We start from the raw sequence: 22,275 nt of genomic DNA on the forward strand, positions 1-22,275 counted from the left end.
AAGTGCTTGTCTTTATTTTTTTCCTAGAGTGGAGAGATATTTTTAAGCATCCTTACAGGTCTATTGGTGAAACCTTAGAGTTTCAGTCAATTGAATTTATTTGGGGGACTCATTTAGGCCTCACATTTACAGGAAATACAAATCTTACATTGCTTTAGGAAGAGATTACTGCTGGGTATTGTCAATCCTTTGCTTTCAAAATGGGCCAGTTTTGGTTTTCAATGAGTAAATAAATGAGAGAATATAATCCAGCATAGGAAATGAAATAATATGAAATGCAATAGCTGGAAACAGAGTCTCTTGTGGATTTCAGGCTGGAGAGTGAAATGAATATCAGCAAAGGACGTGGGTGGTGTTTTAAAGCTGCAGTGATTTGCAGCAAAGTGGTAATTGACAATTTTTTGTTGAAGCCAGATCTCAGCAAATAGAATTTTCTTTAGGTAAATGGCAATTCTAGGAGTGTTTCAGACTGTGCTTTGCAATGCTATTCCTCATGTAGGAATAGCTGAGAGAAGATTTACTAGGTTGGGTTTTTTCAAGTTATATAATGTTCTTGACTGATTCTCTATGGGAAGCTGCTGGCTACTGGAACAATCAGAGTGCTGCAAGGTAGGTTTTTTAGGCAATGGAATTTGAATTTAAAGCATAACAGATTTCATAAGGAAGGAGAAGAGACTTCTCCACGTTTAACTTTCAGTTCAATAGGCTGATGTGATGCCCCATCCTTTGTTATGTTCAAGGTTAAGTTGGATGGGGGACTTGGAGCAACCTGGATTTTCCTTGTGTTGGTTGAAATACTGTTAATAATGCAGAACAAAAGGTATAGAACAAAAGACATAGAATCATAGAGTGGTTTAGGTTGGAAGGGACCTCAAAGATCATCTAGTTCCAACCTCCCACCATACGCAGGGACACCTCCCACTAGAACAGGTCACTCAAGGCCTTATCCAACCTGACCTTGAACACCTCCAGGGAGGTCATGAATCACAGAATGTGATCAAAGATCAAAGATCACATTCTGTGATTCTGTGATCCACAATCTCCCTGGGCAACCTGTGCCAGTGTCTCACCACCCTCACTGGAGACAATTTCTTCCTAACATCCAGTTTCAATCTCCCCTCTGCCAGTTTAAACCCATGACTCCTTGTCCTGTCATTACAAGACCTTGTAAGTAGCCCCTCCCCAGCCCTCCTCCAGATACTGGAAAGCCACTCCAAGGTCTCCTCGAAGCCTTCTCTTCTCCAGGCTGAAGAGACCCAATTCTTGTAGCCTTGCCACGTAGGAGACATAGAACAAAAGACCTAAGAAGCTTCATGTACATTAAATTTGACACTATGCATTTGATATTATAAACTGACTTCTATTCTCTACTGGAAAGTTTTAGACAAGTTGTGGTTTGAATATCAGCTTGGATGAGTATTCCTCCTCTAGCTTTAAATCAGAGCAGTTGTAAGAGATGTCAATAGAAAATGGAGTGGATTTGGTTCATCAATTCTTGTAATTACAGCAGTGGTCAATCTGGAGTATTTGACCTGCTCCCCAAGTTTGGTTGTGGTCATTAAAGTACAAACAACTGAAACAAAGAATGTGGCTAATTAATAAAAGCAAGTTGCAGTTTTGTGACAAGAAAATAGGTGTGAAGGTTTTCATTCCAAATGCAGAAAGGTATCTGACCCCTCAAATTGCATTCATATTGCAGGATTGCAGATGACACCAAGCTAGGAGCAGGTCTGGATCTGTTGGAAGGTAGGAGAGCCCTGCAGAGGGACCTGGCCAGGCTGGATGGGTGGGCAGAGGCCAATGGGATGAGATTGAACAAGGCCAAGGGCAGGGTTCTGCACTTTGGCCACAACAACCCCAAGCAGCACTACAGGCTGGGGACAGAGTGGCTGGAGAGCAGCCAGGAAGGCTGGGGATACCGGTAGATAGTAGGCTGAAGATGAGCCAGCAGTGTGCCCAGGTGGCCAAGAGAGCCAATGGCATCCTGGCCTGGATCAGGAACAGTGTGGCCAGCAGGACAAGGGAGATTACTCTTCCCTTTACTCAGCACTGGTCAGGCCACACCAGGAGTACTGTGTCCAGTTCTGGGCCCCTCAACTCAAGAGAGATGTTGAGGTGCTGGAAGGTGTCCAGAGAAGGGCAACAAAGCTGCTGAGGGGCCTGGAACACAAACCCTATGAGGAGAGGCTGAGGGAGCTGGGGGTGTGCAGCCTGCAGAAGAGGAGGCTCAGGGCAGAGCTCATTGCTGTCCTGAAGGGAGGCTGTAGCCAGGTGGGGTTGGGCTCTTCTCCCAGGTAACCAGTAACAGAACAAAGGGACACAGTCTCAAGTTGTGCTGTGGGAGGTCTAGGCTGGATGTTAGGAGGAAGTTGTTGGCAGAGAGAGTGATTGGCATTGGAATGGGCTGCCCAGGGAGGTGGTGGAGTTGCTGTCCCTGGAGGTGTTGAAGCAAAGCCTGGATGAGGCACTTAGTGCCATGGTCTGATTGACTGCATAGGGCTGGGTGCTAGGTTGGACTGGATGATGTTGGAGGTCTCCTCCAACCTGGTTGATTCTATGATTCTATGTGTCTCTATGATTCTATATGAGTCTATAAATATCTGACCATATAGGGTTCATCACTCATATGGATAGACTGAAAGGAGTGATGGGACCTGTGACAGCAGTAATGGAACTCCAACTGTTTCATTAGTTCTGCTTAATGAAGCCCATTCTGCAGAATGAAGTAGATTTCCGTAATCTCTTCTGACTTTGCTGCTTGCTTTGTTGTCACAATTGGAATGCCAACAAGTCTGTGCTCAGGGTAGTATCATTTGAACACTTTCTGATAATTTGAAGGATTTCTGCTCTGTTTGTGGATTAATAATGTTCTGTAACTGAAGATCATTTCTGATGGCTTGCCACTGCGGCTGCTATCGAGGCTCAGGAATCAGGCTGATGAAGAAATCCAACCATATGCTGCTTAGTCTTCCAATAAAAGGTTGATATTTAAGGAAGTTGTTCTAAAAGCAGATGAGGTTTGGGGAGAAATTAATGCAGCATACTGACAACTTAAAATAAAAAGCATCCATCTGCCAGGATGTAGCAACTCTGGCAAAGATGACTAAAATCTGTGTGGTAATGGCAGGGGATGTGGGCTGCTGTTAAAATATTTTACTGATAGAAGTCTGAGATGTGTCTGCTAATTGTATGTAGAAGAATACAAGCACCACAAAGAGACAAACTCCTTTTTATTTCATCAGGGAAAACATTTATTTGTCTCTCTTCAAAAGCAAAAAGCACTTTTTAACCCTGCCTGGGAAAAAAGAAGAATCATAAAATCAACCAGGTTGGAAGAGACCTCCAACATCATCCAGTCCAACCTATCCCCCAGCCCTATCCAGACCATGGCACTAAGAGTGTAAGAAGACTTGGGATTAATGTTAAGTCATCTTAGCAAAGTATAGTGAAAAATAATTCTCTTCAGGGAACAATACATAGACACAAAAAAAAACCCCCCAAACCAACCAATAAAATCAGTTTGGGAATTAGAAGGTTTTCCTTTCTTTGCAGAATCTAAAGATTGCTGTAAATGAGCCATAAAGCTGCTCTTGAACAAGAGCTTGAAAGGTTTCACTGCACTGCTAAGAAGCAGAACACTTCCTTCAGATTTGTCTCATGAGCTCAAACTGTAAAACTTGAAATTTGGAAAATGAGGTTTTCAGGGAATGATCATAGAATCAAGCAGGTTGGAAGAGAGCTCTAAGATCATCCAGTCCGACCTAGCACCCAGACTAAGCCAATCAACTAGACCATGGTCCAGGCTTTGCTTGAACACCTCCAGGGACGGTGCCTCCACCACCTCCCTGGGCAGCCCATTCCAGTGCCAATCACTCTCTCTGCAAACAACTTCCTCCTAACATCCAGCCTAGACCTCCCCTGGCACAACTTGAGACTGTGTCCCCTTGTTCTGTTGCTGGGTGCCTGGCAGCAGAGCCCAACCCCACCTGGCTACAGCCTCCCTTCAGGTAGTTGTAGACAGCAATGAGCTCTGCCCTGAGCCTCCTCTTCTCCAGGCTAAACATCCCCAGCTCCCTCAGCCTCTTCTCATGGGGTTTGTATTCCAGGCCCTTCACCAGCCTTGCTGCTCTACTCTGGACACCTTCCAGCACCTCAACATCTCTCTTGAATTGAGGAGCCCAGAACTGGACACAGCACTCAAGCTGTGGCCTGACCAGTGCTGAGCACAGGAGGAGAATAACCTCCCTTGTCCTACTGGCCACACTGCTCCTGATGCAGGCCAGGATGCCATTGGCTCTCCTGGCAAGCTGAGCACACTGCTGGCTCATCTTCAGCTACTATCAACCAGCACCCCCAGGTCCCTTTCTTCCTGGCTGCTCTCCAGGCACTCTGTCCACAGCCTGTAGCCCTGCTTGGGGTCATTGTGGCCAAAGTGTATGCTTTGATGTAAAAAACTCTTACTTAGCTTTTCCATGCTATCCTGCTTCCTCTTCCAATAATGGAAGGAAGCTCAGCTTCATTTGTGTCCGTAGTGATTCTCTTAAGAATGCTTATAAATATGCTTAGCTCTCAAGTTCTCTGCACATCAGTAACTCTCTTCATGAAAAATAAAATATGCTTGTGATAGATGTGGGTTTTGTTTTTGTTTTTCATGGTGATTTGTTTGTGGGTTTTGTTTTGTTTGTGTTTTTTTTTTTTTCACTTCAATTTATTGTGGCTTTTGAATACAACTCCCTACCAATAATTGAAGTCAACAGTAAAAAGAGATACTCTGAAATATTCCTAATATTACTCATAGATTATTTTTCCTTGTGAAGAGTTTTATCAAGCAAAGCCCAACATCAGATCACAGAATCAAGGAATGTCAGGGTTGTTTTAGCCAGGAGAAGAGGAGGCTCAGGGGTGACCTCATTGCTGTCTACAACTACCTGAAGAGAGGCTGTAGCCAGGTGGGGTTGGGCTCTTCTCTCAGACAACCACCAGTAGAACAAGGGTGGACAGTCTCAAGTTGTGCCAGGGGAGGTCTAGGCTGGATGTTAGGAGGAAGTTGTTGGCAGAGAGAGTGATTGGCATTGGAATGGGCTGCCCAGGGAGGTGGTGGAGTCACTGTCCCTGGAGGTGTTGAAGCCAAGCCTGGATGGGGCACTTAGTGCCATGGTCTAGTTGATTGGATAGGGCTGGACTGGATAGGTTGGACTGGATGATGTTGAAGGTCTCTTCCAACCTGGCTGAGTCTATGATTCTATGGTTAGGAGTTGGAATGGACCTCTAGAGGTCAGTGAGTCCAACCTCTCTGCCAAAGCATGATCACCCAGGGCAGGTCACACAGGAGCGCAACCGAGTGGGTTTTGAAAGCCTCCAGAGAAAGAAATGTTCAGCTTATTGTCATTTGTACTGTTCCAACATTTATTTAATGTCATGTTTCTCCTCAGGGGACTTCAGAGCATGCTAAAAATAGGACATGATTATCTGACTTTGATTTAATATAAAACCTGAATATATAAATCATTTGCTTTCACTCTGTTAGTCCGTTCGTTTTGTCATCACTTTTTAGCCCTTTCCATAAAGAGATTAGAGAAGAAGAAAGAATCTATAGAGGCATTTCATGGCATGGAAGAGTGAGAAGAGATGAAACAATTACATTTTGGTATTTTAAGATGCAATTAAACATGTAACAAGGTAGAGCTGTGCGAAACAGTTTAGGATATAATTGAACAAAACCCAGCCCTCTAGTCTTAATTAGCAGGTGCTGATCTAACAGAACTTATGGTTGACAAGAACCAAAGTGTTTTACCAAGAGAAGAAAAATCTGCTGCTGTTGACTCATGGAAAATGAGATTTCCCAACACACAAAGTGTTGTTAGGTAAGGCATGTTTAATCAGCGCTGGGTGAGCAGGGCAGGTCATTCCCCAAAGCCCTTGCACACCTTCACCTTGCCCAGGTGAAATATTGATGCTACAAAATCATGCCCATTCAGTGCAGGGGTAGGGTTAGTACAATCAGTTCTGGGAATAGGTGGAGTTATTACAATCAGTTCCTGGCACTCATTTCCATACTGTGCCACCTCTTCATGCATGCTCATTGCCAACTGGTGGTTGCCTTTCAGAGTGTTTGGGAGGAAGGCTGACATCTTCCTCAGTCTGACCTCTCTACCTTTCATGCACCTGGCATCAGTTGTGGGTCACATTCTTGGCTGTAGTCTCCAATGTTCTCATCTTTGAATACAGCATTCTTCTCCATGAGAGTGATTCAAGACCCTCTCAAGCTTAACCTCTTTGTGTTTATAGAATCACAGAATCAACCAGGTTGGAAGAGACCTCCAACATCATCCAGGCCAACCTAGCACCCAGCCCTAGCCAGTCAACCAGACCATGGCACTAAGTGCCTCATCCAGGCTTTGCTTGAACACCTCCAGGCACAGCAACTCCACCACCTCCCTGGGCAGCCCATTCCAATGCCAATCACTCTCTCTGACAACAACTTCCTCCTAACATCCAGCCTAGGCTTCCCCTGGCACAACTTGAGACTGTGTCCCCTTGTTCTATTACTGGTTGTCTGGGAGAAGAGACCAACCCCCATTATCTGATTGATGATGCTTTATATCAGTGCTCACATAGTTAATGATTTAATTAGGTTTCTACACTCTACATTCTCTATCTCTTTTCCCATATCACTGTTTTCTTGTTCTGCAGTAGGGGTCTGCAGGTGAACCCCCAGTAATAGACACTACATATTTTAGTATATTGAAAAATGCTTCTGTATTTTATGTCTTTGCTGTTAATGTGCCACCAAAATTACACTAAAACAGCATTATTGTGTGTGTGTGGAAGAGTCTTGCTGTTTAAGGCATTTGTCTGCTGGCCTGACTCTTTCATGGAGATGTCTTCAAAATGTTAGCTACAAAACTACACATTATAAATCCCTCTAACAGGGCAAGGAATAATGGATATAAACTAGAACACAAGAGGTTCCACCTCAACCAGAGCAGAAACTTCTTTACTGGGAAGGTGACAGCGCACTGGAGCAGGCTGCCCAGGGAGACTGTGGACTCTCCTTCTCTGGAGTCTTTCAAAGCCATCCTGAATTTGCTCCTGTGTGACCTGGAGCACCTGGCATTCCTGGAGCACCTCTATGCCTGCTACAAGGACAGGCTTCAAGAGTTGGGACTCTTCAGCCTGGAGAAGAGAAGGCTTTGAGGAGACCTGATAGTAGCCTTCCAGTATCTGAAGGAAGGCTGGGGAGGGACTATTGACAAGGACTTGTAATGACAGGACAAAGGGTAATGAGTTTAAACTGGCAGAGGGGAGATTCTAACTAGGTGTTAGGAAAGAGTTCTTTACAGTCAGGGTGGTGAGAAACTGTCACAGGTTGCACAGAGAGGTTGTGGATACTCCTTTCCTGGAGGTGTTCAAGGCCAGCTTGGATGAAGCCTTGAGCAACCTTTTCTAGTGGGAGGTGTCCCTGCCTATGGTGGGGATTTGGAACTGGATGATCTTTGAGGTCCCTTCCAATCTAAACCATTCTATGACCAGCCCTAGGTGGTCCTGCACTGGCAGGGGGGTTGGACTCAATCATGTCTTTGGGTCCCTTCCAACCCCTATCCTTCTGTGATCCTATCCAATATTATCAAGGAATTGCTGAGTTTGATCAGCCTAGAGTTTAATTGTCAATGCTACTAACTTCCTTTCTACAGAGAGTAATTGTCCATCCCTTCTCCATACTAAAACTGTCCCCAGTGGTGTATCAATTACCTGTTGCTTGAGAGCATTTTTGTTTCTGAATGGAAGTCAAAAACCAGACAGCTTCAGGGAGGTGTGAGATATTTCTCTAGGCTCAGTTGTTCTATCAGAAAAAAAAGTTAATCATGCTTAAAGTCCCTTTGAGTTTTGAGGTAAAATAAGGTTCATCATTGCTGTAGGCATCAGTATGAGTGCCATAGCCTGACTTTCAGATCTACAGCCTAGCAAAATGAAGGTCACATTTTCTGGTTGTTTTTCTACCTCAGTATGCTTCATAGCTGCTTTCTCTTGAACTATGGAAAGTTCCTTTTGACTCTGATTTATTGCCCAACTGCTGAGCTATCCAAAAGGATTTTCAAAGGAGATTTGCAGCCCAGCTTTCATGCTATAAATTTCCAAGTAGAGATAGGTATATAAGCAGACTGCATCTTATGTGCAAGCCCCAATTAGGGACTGCTCTAGAAGAGCTTCCTGTAGTCTTCTGCCTCCAGGCAGAGGCCTGGCAGACCTCAGTGCTCACTGGGAGAGTGCAGTGTCTAGACAAAATGTCCTGAGCTTGAAGCTCTGCTTCTCCTCTGTTCATTTTCAGTGACCTCAAGAATTAAAAGAGATTTTTATTGGAGTCTCCTACTCTGAAGAAAATCATGTATAAAAATCCTTGCTGGCATCCTTCATACATGGGACCCCACAAATTATTTACAAGTTAGATCTCAGCACCCCTTCTGAGAATCATAGAATCAACCAGGTTGGAAGAGAGCTCCAAGATCATCCAGGCCAACCTAGCAACCAGCTCTGTCCAATCAACCAGACCATGGCACTAAGTGCCTCAGCCAGGCTTGGCTTCAACACCTTCAGGGACAGTGACTCCACCACCTCCCTGGGCAGCCCATTCCAGTGTCAATCACTCTTGCTGTGAAGAACTTCCTAACATCCAGCCTAAACCTACCCTGGCACAGCTTGAGACTGTGTCCTCTTGTTCTGTCACTGAGTGCCTGGGAGAAGAGACCAACCCCACCTGGCTACAACCTCATTGCTAAGTAATGGTAGAGAGCAATAAGGTCTCCCTGAGCCTCCTCTTCCTCAAGAACATCTTTAAAGTCTACCTCATCCCTCTCTGGTGGATATGCAAACACCATAAATTTCTCATACTGTGGCTTGGGAAACTGTCCTGTTCATTTCTGGTTTGAGTGTTTGCCCTGCTGCCATGCTTTCCAAAGAGACCTACTTTATCATATCTACTATGGGGACTGTCTGATGTGAAGAGTTCTGAAGTAAGATTTATGGCACAGACAGTGTTTTTCATATTAATGGAATTGAATCCAAGGACTTGTAAATAAACTATATTTAACCTACTTTCAAGTGGAGATAGGCAGCAGATATGAAAGATTGCACATGTATGGATCCATCAATAATTCAAGCACTGTTGCATAAATACTTAGGTATGCAAAGTGCAGGAATCATGGTGACATGGAGGCCTGAGCTTTCAGCCCCTTGACACAGGTGGGGCAAACACAAAGGGAGATAAAGCAATGGCTCCTTCTTCAGCTCCTCCTTAGCAGATGAAGATTTAACTGAAGTCATTATCAGTAAGATAGCACATCTGTCTGACACTAAGATCAGCTTATTTTAAAGCTGACCTTAGAGTCATAGAATCAACCAGGTTGGAAGAGACCTCCAAGCTCATCCAGTCCCACCTAGCACCCATCCCTATCCAGTCAACTAGACCATGGCACTAAGTGCCTCAGATAAACAGAGTGTAAAAACCTTGATAAATAGAGTGTAAAAAACCCAAACTGGTTAAAACCTCATGAGGCATAAGGGATGTGCAAAACAAAGGTAGTAACAGCATTTCCCTGCAGCAAGTACTGATTGAATTCCAAACCCCCCTTTGTTAATACCTCAATCAACATAATTCTAGTAAGGTCTTCTGTGAGAGGCTAAGCCAAAGCATGATAAATAGTATTAATCCTTCTTATCAGAAGGGTGCTGTTGTGCATCATCATGTTCAGATCTCTTCTCTGCCTCGCAGAACACCTGATGGAGAAGAAATCTGTGGGCTAGAGAGGAGTGAATCCTATTTTTAATGCAATTAGTGCAAACCCTCACCCAAGCATTGGTCTGCTGGTCTTGTGCCCCTGGCTATGGAGCAGCTTCAGCTCTCAGCTGTGCTGCAGACTTCCTTTTGGCCAGTCATTCATTTCCCTGGCTAGAATTAATTGCAGGTGTGACTCCGCTGTGGAAGCAGGTTCAACAGGAATTAATCTGACCTTCTGTGCTTCCAAAACTCATCTCTTAAATAGTAATACTTTCCTGTAGCAACAGGGACTCTTTCTTCCTCCCCTTTTGCCTCCCCTTTTGCCTCCCCTTTTGCCTCCCCTTTTGCCTCCCCTTTTGCCTCCCCTTTTGCCTCCCCTTTTGCCTCCCCTTTTGCCTCCCCTTTTGCCTCCCCTTTTGCCTCCCCTTTTGCCTCCCCTTTTGCCTCCCCTTTTGCCTCCCCTTTTGCCTCCCCTTTTGCCTCCCCTTTTGCCTCCCCTTTTGCCTCCCCTTTTGCCTCCCCTTTTGCCTCCCCTTTTGCCTCCCCTTTTGCCTCCCCTTTTGCCTCCCCAGCTGCTCTGCAACGAGTGTGAGATGTTCCTAAATTACCACTTTATGAAAAGCTTTAAGGTAATCAGATTGACTCTGGAAAAATCTTTTGCCCTTGGATGTATTTGCAACCAAGTTTCATTCTGCTTTCTATCTGTTTTGCAAAGTCCAGAATTTGTCTTTTCTGGGTGGAAGAGCATATATTGAGATAATAAACTCTCTAGTAAATTGAATAGATGCAAAGCAAATTCACAGGAATGAGCTCTGTTGTGGGAAACAGCACTAAAGGCATAAACTGCTGTTGCCTTCCACGTGCTGATATTAGTTCTTTTCCCAATGAGCTTTTATTTTTTCCCCTATGAAAGCTGTAACAGGTGTTTTAAACTCTGTTCCAGCACCTCAACAGCTCTCTTGAATTGAGGGGCCCAGAACTGGACACAGCACTCAAGGTGTGGCCTGACCAGTACAGAGTACAGGGGAAGAATAACCTCCCTTGTCCTGCTGGCCACACTGTTCCTGATGCAGGCCAGGATGCCATTGGCTCTCTTGGCCACCTGGGCACACTGCTGCCTCATCTTCAGCTACTTTCTACCAGCACCCCCAGGTCCCTTTCTTCCTGGCTGCTCTCAGCCACTCTGTCCCCAGCCTGTAGCACTGCTTGGGGTTGTTGTGGCCAAAGTGCAGAACCCTGCACTTGGCCTTGTTCAGTCTCATCCCATTGGCCTCTACCCACCCATCCAGCCTGTCCAAGTCCCTCTGCAGGGCTCTCCAACAGCTCCACACCTGCTCCTAGCTTGGTGTCATCTGCAGACTTCCTGAGGCTGGACTCAATCCCCTTGTCCAGATCATCAGTACAAATATATAGCTAGAAATAGATTTTTTTAATCAGTGTTTTTCATTACTTTTTCTTGAGGCCACATTTTGATTTCCATCACCCAAATGGTTTTCCAAACCAGTCTCATCTATCTACCCATTCATCCAGACCTGGCATTAAAAAACAATTCAAATGGCATTTAGAACTAGAGTTTATGTTCCATTGAATTTTATTTCAGGACTTAAAGGACTCTCTTCAGGATTCATTTGATGATTTAGCTACATCAATTATTTAATTTCAGTCCTAGCACTAATATCTTAGTCTTGCATGTACCTCAGTTTCAAAGCTGTGTCCTTTAATGATTAGTGCTTTAAATATTGGTTTCACCCAGTTTGGCTTCAGTGGTTTGTAAACTCAGTTTTCTTTCAGTTTACTGCTTGTGATAAAAATGTGTTGAAGCAGCTCCATAGAAAAAGACCTTGGACAGCAAGTTCTCCAAGGGACAGCAATGTGTCCTTGTGGCCAAGAGCACCAATGGCATCCTGGGGCACATCAAGCTGGTGAAAGGCCTGGAACACAAACCCTATGAGGAGAGGCTGAGGGAGCTGGGGGTGTGCAGCCTGCAGAAGAGGAGGCTCAGGACAGACCTCATTGCTGTCTGCAGCTACCTCGAGGGAGTTTGTAGCCAGGTGGGGTTGGCCTCTGCTGCCAGGCAACCAGCAATAGAACAAGGGGACACAGTCTCAAGTTGTGCCAGAGGAGGTCTAGGCTGGATGTTAGGAGGAAGCTGTTAGCAGAGAGAGTGATTGGCATTGGAATGGGCTGCCCAGGGAGGTGGTGGAGTCTGTCCCTGGAGGTGTTGAAGCAAAGCCTGGATGAGGCACTTAGTGCCATGGTCTGGTTGACTGGATAGGGCTGGGTGCTAGGTTGGACTGGATGAGCTTGGAGGTCTCTTCCAACCTGGTTGATTCTATGATTCTATGATAAGAAAAGTGTGTCCAGCAGGTTCAGGAAAGTTCTCCTCCCCCTCTATCTTGCCCTGGTGAGACTACACCTGGTGGCCCAGTTTGAGGGCCCCCCCTCCTTATTGTATTAGAAATTAATAACTGGTTATTAAGTATTACTATCAATTTATGTATGGTAATTTTTATTAATAATATTCAAAATTCAGGAAAATTCCCTGAGACTCTTTGGCTTTTTGATAGACAGGAAGTAACTGCACAGAATCAAACAGTTTCAACAATCAGAACTTGGAAAATAGTAATGCAAAACCAGGAAAAATTCTAGCTGGGCTGATGGAGCCTTTAGTATTCATTCCAGCAGATGTACTCACAACACTTTTGGTCCCTGAGTAAGTCTTCTGTATCAAAGTCACTTTCAAACTCGTGATGATGATCCCAGGGTACAACACAAAATCTTCCAGGCAGAATGGAAGGAGAGAACTGAGTTGCTGCTAAGCTGGCAGGTGTGAGCTGCATACACGTGGCTGCCTTGATTCCTGCTTGACTAGCCACAAATGGCAGAGGCTTAATGCAGAAAGGTGGTTTGTAAATCACCCCCCTTTAAATACTTCAGTTTGAAAATCAAATTGGCTAATAGGCACTAGCACCATTGGTCTGGCCAAGGATTTCAAAGCTCTGTGCCTGCTTTGACCACACAGTCCCAGCGAGGGTAGCACAAGACACCTGATATGTGGTGCTAAGCCCCTAGACCTCAAGGCGTTGCTCATCTGACTCAACTTCCCTGGACATTCCCCAGAACAGAAGGAGGAGAGCAAGGGCTAAAATGGCCTGGCAGGGTTTATGCCCCACCAGGACAGCAAGAGGGACAGGAATCTTCTAAGAGGGTCCAGTGGAGAGCTGCAGGGATGCTTGGGGGACTTGAATGTCTAAAAAGCCTGAACAACCTGGGGCTGTTTAGACTGGAGAAGAGAAAGCTGAGAGGAGATCTTCTCAACATCTGAGGGATGGGTGTCAAGATGAAGGTGCCAGACTCTTTTGGCTGGTGCCCAGTGATAGGGTAAGGAACAACAGGTGCAAGCTAGAACACAGGAGGCTCTGTCTCCCCACGAGGAAACTCTTCTTTATGGTGAGGGTGACAGAGCACTGAAACATAGAGGTTTGGGGTCTCTCTCTCCCTGGAAACTTTCAAAACCCACCTGGATGCATTCCTGATCCTTCCCTTGAAGAGGGCTTGGAATGCGTTCCCTTCCAATCCCTAACACTCTGGGATTCTGTGACCAGCAAGTAGTTTGCTTCCTGAGGTCACTTGAAGCTGAACCAGTGAGAACCTCTCTTGGTACAAACCATACCAGAAAATTGATGAGTGCCATGCAAATTAACCCTTTGATTCTCATCTGGCAGGGGAGCTGAACCAAATGATCTTTCAAGGTCCCTTCCAGCCCCTGACATTCTATGCTTCTACATGGAGCAAGAACTTGTTGGAGTTCTTACTACTGATGTGTATTTATTCATCTGCAGCAAAACCTCACTGGGTCCAGGTGATAAAGGATACTGAAGCTGCTGTGGAGGACACCTTATACTGGGATTGCAGAGCAAGTGGGAAGCCCAAACCATCCTATAGGTGGCTGAAGAATGGAGAACAACTGTCAATAGAGGTAATATTCTGTTTTGAAAACATAGTGCTATGTAAAATTAACAGTGCTTCCCATGAGAATTCACAGAAGTCCATGCCATCAGTCCAGAGAAATACCTGAGACTGGCCTTTGTGTGTTTGTCAACAGCATCCAGATGGAAACTTCAAAACACCAGAAATACAAATTATGTTGTCTAAAAATACCTCAGCTAAAAGCAGATTTAAAAGCAATGATAGAGGCACAGAAATAAATACGTAAGGAAAGCCTGGAGAAGGAAGTTTAATTACAGTTCTACATTAAGAACCATACATGAGGGATAGAGGAGTGACATGATGTTGTTATTCTTGCTATTGGCATTTCATTAAAGGTCATATGAAAATATATTCCAACTCCTTGATGAAAACAGTGAGAAGTCCTGACTTTGGCCACAACAACCCCAAGCAGCGCTATAGGCTGGGGACTGAGTGGCTGGAGAGCAGCCAGGAGGAAAGGGACCTGGGGGTACTGATAGATAGTAGCTGAAGATGAGCCAGCAGTGTGCCCAGGTGGGCAAGAGAGCCAATGGCATCCTGGCCTGGATCAGGAACAGTGTGGCCAGTAGGACAAGGGAGGTTATTCTTCCCCTGTACTCAGCACTGGTCAGGCCACACCTTGAGTGCTGTGTCCAGTTCTGGGCCCCTCAATTCAAGAAAGATGTTGAGGTGCTGGAACATGTCCAGAGAAGGGCAACAAAGCTGGTGAGAGGCCTGGAGCACAAATCCTATGAGGAGAGGTTGAGGGAGCTGGGGGTGTTTAGCCTGGAGAAGAGGAGGCTCAGGGGTGATCTTATTACTGTCTACAACTACCTGAAGGGGCATTGTAGCCAGGTGGGGGGTGGCCTCTTCTCCCAGGTAACCAGCAATAGAACAAGGGGACACAGTCTCAAGTTGTGCCAGGGTAGGTATAGTCTGGATGTTAGGAGGAAGTTCTTCACAGAGAGAGTGATTGGCATTGGAATGGGCTGCCCAGGGAGGTGGTGGAGGCACCATCCCTGGGGGTCTTCAAGAAAAGACTGGATGAGGCACTTAGTGCCATGGTCTGGTTGATTGGTTAGGGCTGGGTGCTAGGTTGGACTGGATGATCTTGGAGGTCTCTTCCAACCTGGTTGATTCTATGATTCTATGATTCTTAGGGTCACCTTTACTTGATGCAAAGAATGTAAAGTAAAAGGCAGTGTAACAAAGGTATTGGCTTTAATACAGTTGGCAAAGTGAATTAGTGGAAATTAATGCATCTGGAGACAGGGAAAAGAGGTTGTGCTTAAAAGATGCTTGGTCTCCCAGATCAGAAACACAGAGAGGCTATACTGATTTTAATCTGATCAGCTATACTGATTTTAATCTCATTGCTTCGCTGAGAAAACTACCCAGGAACACAAACTGTGAGCATTGCACAAAGGCATTTTGGCCTTGTCCAGTGCATTATGCTCAGTGTTGACCCTCTCTGTTGAAGAAGAAAGAGCAACTGCTCGAGTGGATACAGTGAATGGCTGTGAAAAGTGATCTACAGGCTGAAAACCATTTCTTACCATTCAAGGTGTAATAGTTATATGCTCACTAAAGGGAATGGCAGTGTTTTGTGGACAGGTTAAATGAGGGAGCACAAAATCTCATCTGGGTGATTTAAGAGCATTGTTACCCTATCATACAAAGTCACACAGGTAATGTGCTATATTTTTTTACCTCAGTGGTTACAAAAACATCTCTTCTCATTCAGTCTCCCCAGCTCTCCACTTCTGAGTATTGGTGTCCAGCCTCTGGCATGGTGTCAGGGCATAAGCATGACTTACTCTGGATATAGGACTGTAAATTCTAGGGCTAACTCCTGGAAGGCCAGCACTGAGAAGACATTGGAAGAGGAGTTTTCTGTCTATAGCAATCTGTTTTATTCAGCTCTTTGACTGCAATAATTCTTTTTCTGCTGGGGTGGTTCCCCTTAGCTCTCCTTCTCCAAAAAAAAAACCCCAAGCCCAAATGTTTTTTTTATTAAGGAAGGATAAGTAAGAGCAGCTTGGAATGCTGGAAAGAGGAGCAAGATGTGGAAATTCAGCCTTGCTCCAGTTTTGGATTGTTTTGGCCTTTGTCTAAGTGACTTGAGTGCCTTGCAAGAACCTGGGAAGGGGACCTGTTAAAGGAAGAGCTAACCTGAGCTGTCCTGGCTGTCACCCTGCAGTGGAGCCAACTTAGTACATGCCCTTATTTAAAGGCAGAGTGAGTGCCACTGCTTTAGGCCTGGTAAGCCATGTCCAGATCAGAACTGAAATGTCAGAAAATGGCTTTGAGCAAATATTTTGCTCTTTTGTTCTATACTGTTTTTTTCTGGAGAGAAAGCTCCTTTGGTTTTGTCTTTGTCACCAGTTCCTTTTCTCACCATTCCTCACCACTCCACCCTCAAATTAGCTACTTCTTACTGTAATTAATACAGCTTCCTAAGAATAAGCAAGGGGAGAAGATCCTTCTACTTCAGTAGCTTTGTCAGCTCTAAGGCACTTAGATACATCTTCCATTTAATGACTGTTGGAATCTTTTCTGCATAGCATTACAGAGAGCTCATTAGCAAGTGGCATGTGTGAAAGCTCTAAATAGCACAAAATGCCAGTGCCATCTGCACAGTTTGGATACTCTGGGCTGTGGTGAGGAGCCTGATAGGATTTTCCCCACGTTTGAGGGGAAATATGAGGGCAGTAGGCATTGTAAAGCCTCTCTGGAAGTGAGCAAGTTTAAAGACTCAATTCCATACACTGTATGATCTGTGTTTGATCACTGTTGCCACACCACGATCACAGAATCATAGAATCAACCAGGTTGGAAGAGACCTCCAAGGTCATCCAGTCCAACCAGCCCTAGCCAATCAACTAGACCCATCCTATGATTTCTTCTTCTGCCTTGGTTGCTGTTCATGGTAGATAATGTTATTAGGTTTTTTTTAACTGAACTACATGAGTCCATCAGAGTTTAGCACTCATTATTTAGCTTCCAGGGTGTCTTCTCTCAGCCTTACTATTCTGTGGTGCACTGCTCTGCAGTGCAGTTCTCCTGGGATTACTCCTCTCAGGTGCTGATAGATGTAACTTCAGCACCTAACTCTTACCCTAGATAGCAATTTTCAAGCCTATGGGCTTAAACTCTATTGGCTTAGGCTTTCAGGAATGCTCTTGTCATACCACTGTAGCTGAAAAAGTGTTCATTATTCCATTTATGTGGAGAAAAGGAATTCTGAAGGTGCAAGAGATATGTTAAATGCACAGGTACACAGGTACAAGCCTGGAAAGCACTGAAATTTAGATCAACATTTTCCATGTTAACAAGAGTTAAGTTGAAAACTATTGTTGTGTCAGGGCTGGACCAGCTGTTCCGTGATGGGAGATGAAGATATCCTTCAGGTCCATTTCACATGGGCTGCCCAGGGAGGTGGTGGAGTCGCCATCCCTGGAGCTGTTCAAGGCAGGATTGGACGTGGCACTTGGTGCCATGGTCTAGCCTTGAGCTCTGTGGTAAAGGGTTGGACCTGATGATCTGTGAGGTCTCTTCCAACCTTGGTGATACTGTGATACTGTGACATGTTTATTGCACAGCACAGACACAAATGAGAAAGAAACCTGATCGCCACAGGCAGTAGGAAAGCAATGCTGTGGAGTGCAGTCAATCCCCTCCCTGCTCATGAGCTAAAAGGATCCCATAGTCTTAAAAATGGACTCAGCTCAGAGGATTGCAGGACCACAGGATGGCAGGGGTTGGAAGGGACCCAAACAGATCATCGAGCCCATGGCACTTACCTTAGACCTGTTTTCATGCTGCTGCTTTTCCATTTACCCCCTTTACTGTATTGGTGCTGTCCTGTTTCTGTTTCTTACTTGTTTTACATTTTTCACAGGAAATAATATCATCAATAAAGATATTTTTCTTAATATTCAGGGAAGGATCCAAATTGAAAATGGTGCACTTACCATATCAAATCTAAATCTGACAGATTCTGGCAGATACCAGTGCATAGCTGAAAATAAACATGGTGTCATCTCCTCAAGTGCAGAGCTCAGGGTTGTAGGTAAGACTTTTTTCCTTTCTCTCTAAAACACCAGTGTCATTCTCCCTCTCCACACTCTCTCCCCCTATCCCATCTCATCATGACCTCAAATTTAACTCCCTCGGATGCTATCAGTGAAACAAACATTTTTGTCAGCCTAACGTCTTTATCTGCAATGCTGAGGAATTGACTCATCTGCTTCCAGAGGATTTACAGTCCAATTCATTGCTTTAAAAGAGAACACAGCTAAATTATTCATTAGGGGAAGAGCAGGGATGGGGAGTTTGGACACAGGCCCAAAGATTAAAAGGGCTGACATGGTCAGGAGGCAGTACTGGCTCCGCGCAGCAGTCAGAGGCATTCACCTTCTGCACCCTGGCTTCCATGCTCCCTGGGGAACAGTGGCATTTAAGAGCAATAGGATGCTCTTGTGTGCATCCTGCCTTGATTTGAGGGGAGGAGGGGTTGTCATTCCATCAGTCAACTGGTGTGTGTTTGAGTTTGAAATAGTAACAGCTGTTTGTTTGAGGGAAGTGCTGAACTTGTGACTGCCCTTCTGCTCTTGTGCTTCTGTGACTCCTACTGATTTCAGAAGTAAGCTTGTGAAGAGCAGTGTGCTCTGGGGACATTATTTCCTCTCTATTGTTAAGGTTACAGGCTCCTCCTTTGCACTGGGCTCCAAAACCACTGAATTTTCTTTCACTGTTACTATAGACTGAAGCCAAGTGCCTTTTCCTAACTGCTAGTTAACACAAGCTATTACCCATTCAGCATCAGCAGTGCTGTAATTTTGTGTCATCTAACATACCTGACATGCATTCTCACGTGGCACTAGAAGCCAGCCAGTTCCTGGAGTTCTAATGAGCCTGCTGGTGTTGACTGCCATCCCTGGGCTCAGACAAGTTGTGTATGCTCACACTGAGCCATGTGTCTAAAGCTGGCTGGGTTCAGAACCTGAGGGGGAATTTTTTCACTCTGAGGGTGACAGAGCACTGGAACAGGCTGCCCAGGGATGCTGTGGAGTCTCCCTCTCTGGATGCATTCCAGTGTGATCTGCTCTAGGTGATACTGCTCTGACAGGGGGGCTGGAAAAGATGATCTTTTGAGGCCCCTTCCAGCCCCTGACATTCTATATTTCTATGATTCTATGAGAGAGAGTGATTGGCATTGGAATGGGCTGCCCAGGGAGGTGGTGGAGTCACTGTCCCTGGAGGTGTTCAAGCAAAGCCTGGATGAGGCACTTAGTGCCATGGTCTGGTCGATTGGCTAGGGCTGGGTGCTAGGTTGGACTGGATGACGTTGGAGATCTCTTCCAACCTGGTTGCTTATATGATTGTATGATTCTGTGAAGGCTTTGTTAGGTGATGTACTCTGCCCAACTGAGACCTTTGCTCGTGTGCCACCACGAGGAGGAGAAATGCATAATTATGTACTGGAAGATCCATGTGAACTAATTCATGTTTTCAGTTGTTTGGAATCCGAGCAGTGTTGTGTCAGTTCTAAAGAGCAGCCCCATTCATGGAATTAAAGGTGCTTTATTTCACCATTACTATCCCTTCTGTTTTAGCTTCTGCTCCAGACTTTTCCAAGAGTCCAATGAAGAAACTGATCCAGGTTCAGATAGGCAGCACAGTTGATTTTGAATGCAAACCCAAAGCTTCCCCTAAGGCCAAATGCTCCTGGAAGAAGGGAGGTGAGCAGCTACACGAAAATGAAAGGTATCAAGTTACATTGGTTTGGTTTAATCTTAACAAAAAAAACCTTGTTTGTGTGTTTTCATGTAGCAGTGGCATCTGTAGACTAAAGTAGTTGTGAAGTCTCTCTAGCCGGGACCCTGTCTAGCTGGGAGCATTCTCTTTGCTGTGGTTGTTGTATCTGAGCACTGAGTACATGCATAGTACTTTCTTTAAGGTTAAGGGCCAGTTTCATTTTCAGTCTAATGCAGAGTGTAGCCTGGTTTAGAGAGAATCAGGTGCTGCCAGAAAACTGGAAAGGCAAGCCTACAGAACAAAACTACAAGCCTTCAACAAGGAGGCAACTGAGTCCAGAATCAGTAAGTTTGCAGATGACACCAAGCTATGAGCAGCTGTGGATCTGTTGTAAGGTAGGAGAGCCCTGCAGAGGGACCTGGCCAGGCTGGATGGGTGGGCAGAGGCCAATGGGATGAGATTGAACAAGGCCAAGTGCAGGGTTCTGCACTTTGGCCACAACAACCCCAAGCAGTGCTACAGGCTGGGGACAGAGTGGCTGAGAGCAACCAGGAAGAAAGGGACCTGGGGGTGCTGGTAGAGAGTAGCTGAAGATGAGCCAGCAGTGTGCCCAACTGGGCAGGAGAGCCAATGGCATCCTGGCCTGGATCAGGAATAGTGTGGGCAGCAGGACAAGGGAGGTTATTCTTCCCCTGTACTTAGCACTGGTCAGGCCACACCTTGAGTGCTGTGTCCAGTTCTGGGCCCCTCAATTCAAGAGAGATGTTGAGGTGCTGGAACATGTCCAGAGAAGGGTGACAAAGCTGGTGAGGGGCCTGGAACACAAACCCTATGAGGAGAGGCTGAGGGAGCTGGGGGTGTGCAGCCTGCAGCAGAGGAGGCTCAGGGGTGACCTCATTGCTGTCTACAACTACCTGAAGGGAGGCTGTAGCCAGGTGGGGTTGGGCTCTTCTCCCAGGCAACCAGGAATAGAACAAGGGGACACAGTCTCAAGTTGTGCCAGGGCAGGTCTAGGCTGGATGTTAGAGGAAGTTGTTGGCAGAGAGAGTGATTGGCATTGGAATGGGCTGCCCAGGGAGGTGGTGGAGTCTCTGTCCCTGGAGGTATTCAAGCCAAGCCTGGATGAGGCACTTGGTGCCATGGTCTGGTTGACTGGGTGGGGCTGGGTGCTAGGTTGGACTGGATGAGCTTGGAGGTCTCTTCCAACCTGCTTGATTCTGTGATTCTATGAACTGAGCCATGTTATAGCCATGGTGATGACATGGCTGAGAGGGGGGGGAAATGTTAGCCATTTGGAGGTCCAGAGTGACAGATGAAAACAGGAAAAGAAAATGAGAATGCTCTTTCAGGCTCTTTTCAAGCAAGGAGGACCTTTATCTCCCCATGCTAAGAAGTTACTGTCGCTTCAGTGTTTGCAGGAGAGGAAATGTGTTTTGGTGTCACTAATTCTCACTGGAGAGTCTTATTATTCACCTGTGCCCTCAGCTATTGGCTTCCAACAAGATGTAAGCATTTTTTCCAGGAACAGCCATTAAAGCATGATTGAATTAGTCATAAACTAAACTGGCACAAGCCTGCTGATTAAATTGTGTAATCAGCCTGCAGAAGTGTACCTCTCCGGAGCAACCATTTGCTTTCTGTCTCTCCAGCACAGGGGATTATTGCCTTTTCCTGCTTCCTGTTTTTACATTTCAATATTTGCATAGAATGAGAGTTTCAGGTAGTGAATTGAGACAGAATAAAACCCTGCTTGGATGAATGGTGTAATTAAGATACTTACATAAGTGATTTGGTGTGGAACTAGGCAGTTTGGTACTCAGGACGTTTCGGCTGCAGCACTCCGGCACTCGGCAGAGGCTGTAGAAACTCTGAGGAGCAGAAAAAACAATGTGGGAGTTTCATCTGCCCTGAGGTCAGCTTTTTTGCAGCCAGGAGCTGGAGTGTTTGAGTTAGATGCAAACTGCAATCACAGCAAGGGCTGCAGAAAGTCATCGAGGGTTCACCTGGACGCGACAAGAAGAGGATGACTGTGAATGCTGCTCTTGCAGTGCTCTGGTATCACCCTGAACCTGGGGACAGTAGCATCACTGAAGCATCCAGAAGTCCAGGATTGAGCCTGAGGAGACTGAATGCTTTGGTTTTGAAGGAAGATTGCAGTGTACTGTGATTTCATGCATGTACCCCTGCTCCTGCAGGTCTTTGTGTTAGGTTTCACAAAGCTTAGCCTATCATCAGCAGGGTGTTTGTGAGAGGTTCTTCTGGTCCTGTTTCTGTAAAGCATCACATTGTGCTTTTAGTCTGAAATTTCTAAACACAGAAGATGTTGCCAGATGAGTCAAAACTTTTAGCCACTACAGTTGAGACCACTGCTTGTTCTGTTGTAAGGCTGGGGCTCTCTCCTTGTACCTAGGTCTGTGCACTTCTGGCTCTTTCTTCACAGGGACCACAACAGTGTTCAAATGTTAAGTGTTGTCAAATGTGGCAATTTGGCAGAAGATGAGGTGTCTGTCATTATAGAGCTTGACATGCTACCACAGACTCTAGCTGGCTGCATGCAAGCAAGTCTCAGTCACAGTAGCACTACCTGTGTTTCTTCCTACTGCAGCCTCTCATCCTATTGTGCTGAGCAGCTGATTTTCCCCATTTAAGACAACTCCTAGATTTTAGCTCCATAAAAAAGCAGGCAAGAAGAGTGGTATCCTTCCCATCCCTACCTACCTCTTGTTGGAGCTGCCTATCCCAGCCACCAGCTAACTTCTGTAGGTTTGGTT

At 45.6% G+C, this 22,275-nt stretch overlaps 1 protein-coding gene across 2 annotated transcripts in view; it reads left to right on the plus strand.

The window, feature by feature from the left end:
- LOC135182289 (contactin-3-like) overlaps nt 1–22,275 on the plus strand; it is a 163,999-nt gene that overhangs the window by 109,271 nt on the left and 32,453 nt on the right. For both annotated transcript variants that reach the window (XM_064156187.1, XM_064156188.1), the window contains exons 7-9: nt 13,618–13,754; nt 17,687–17,816; nt 19,363–19,513. In XM_064156187.1, coding sequence (XP_064012257.1) covers nt 13,618–13,754; nt 17,687–17,816; nt 19,363–19,513 — 418 coding nt within the window. The remainder of the gene's footprint in view (nt 1–13,617; nt 13,755–17,686; nt 17,817–19,362; nt 19,514–22,275) is intronic.

This window comes from Pogoniulus pusillus, chromosome 16 (assembly GCF_015220805.1).
Source record: "Pogoniulus pusillus isolate bPogPus1 chromosome 16, bPogPus1.pri, whole genome shotgun sequence".
NCBI classification, from domain to species: Eukaryota; Metazoa; Chordata; class Aves; order Piciformes; family Lybiidae; genus Pogoniulus; species Pogoniulus pusillus.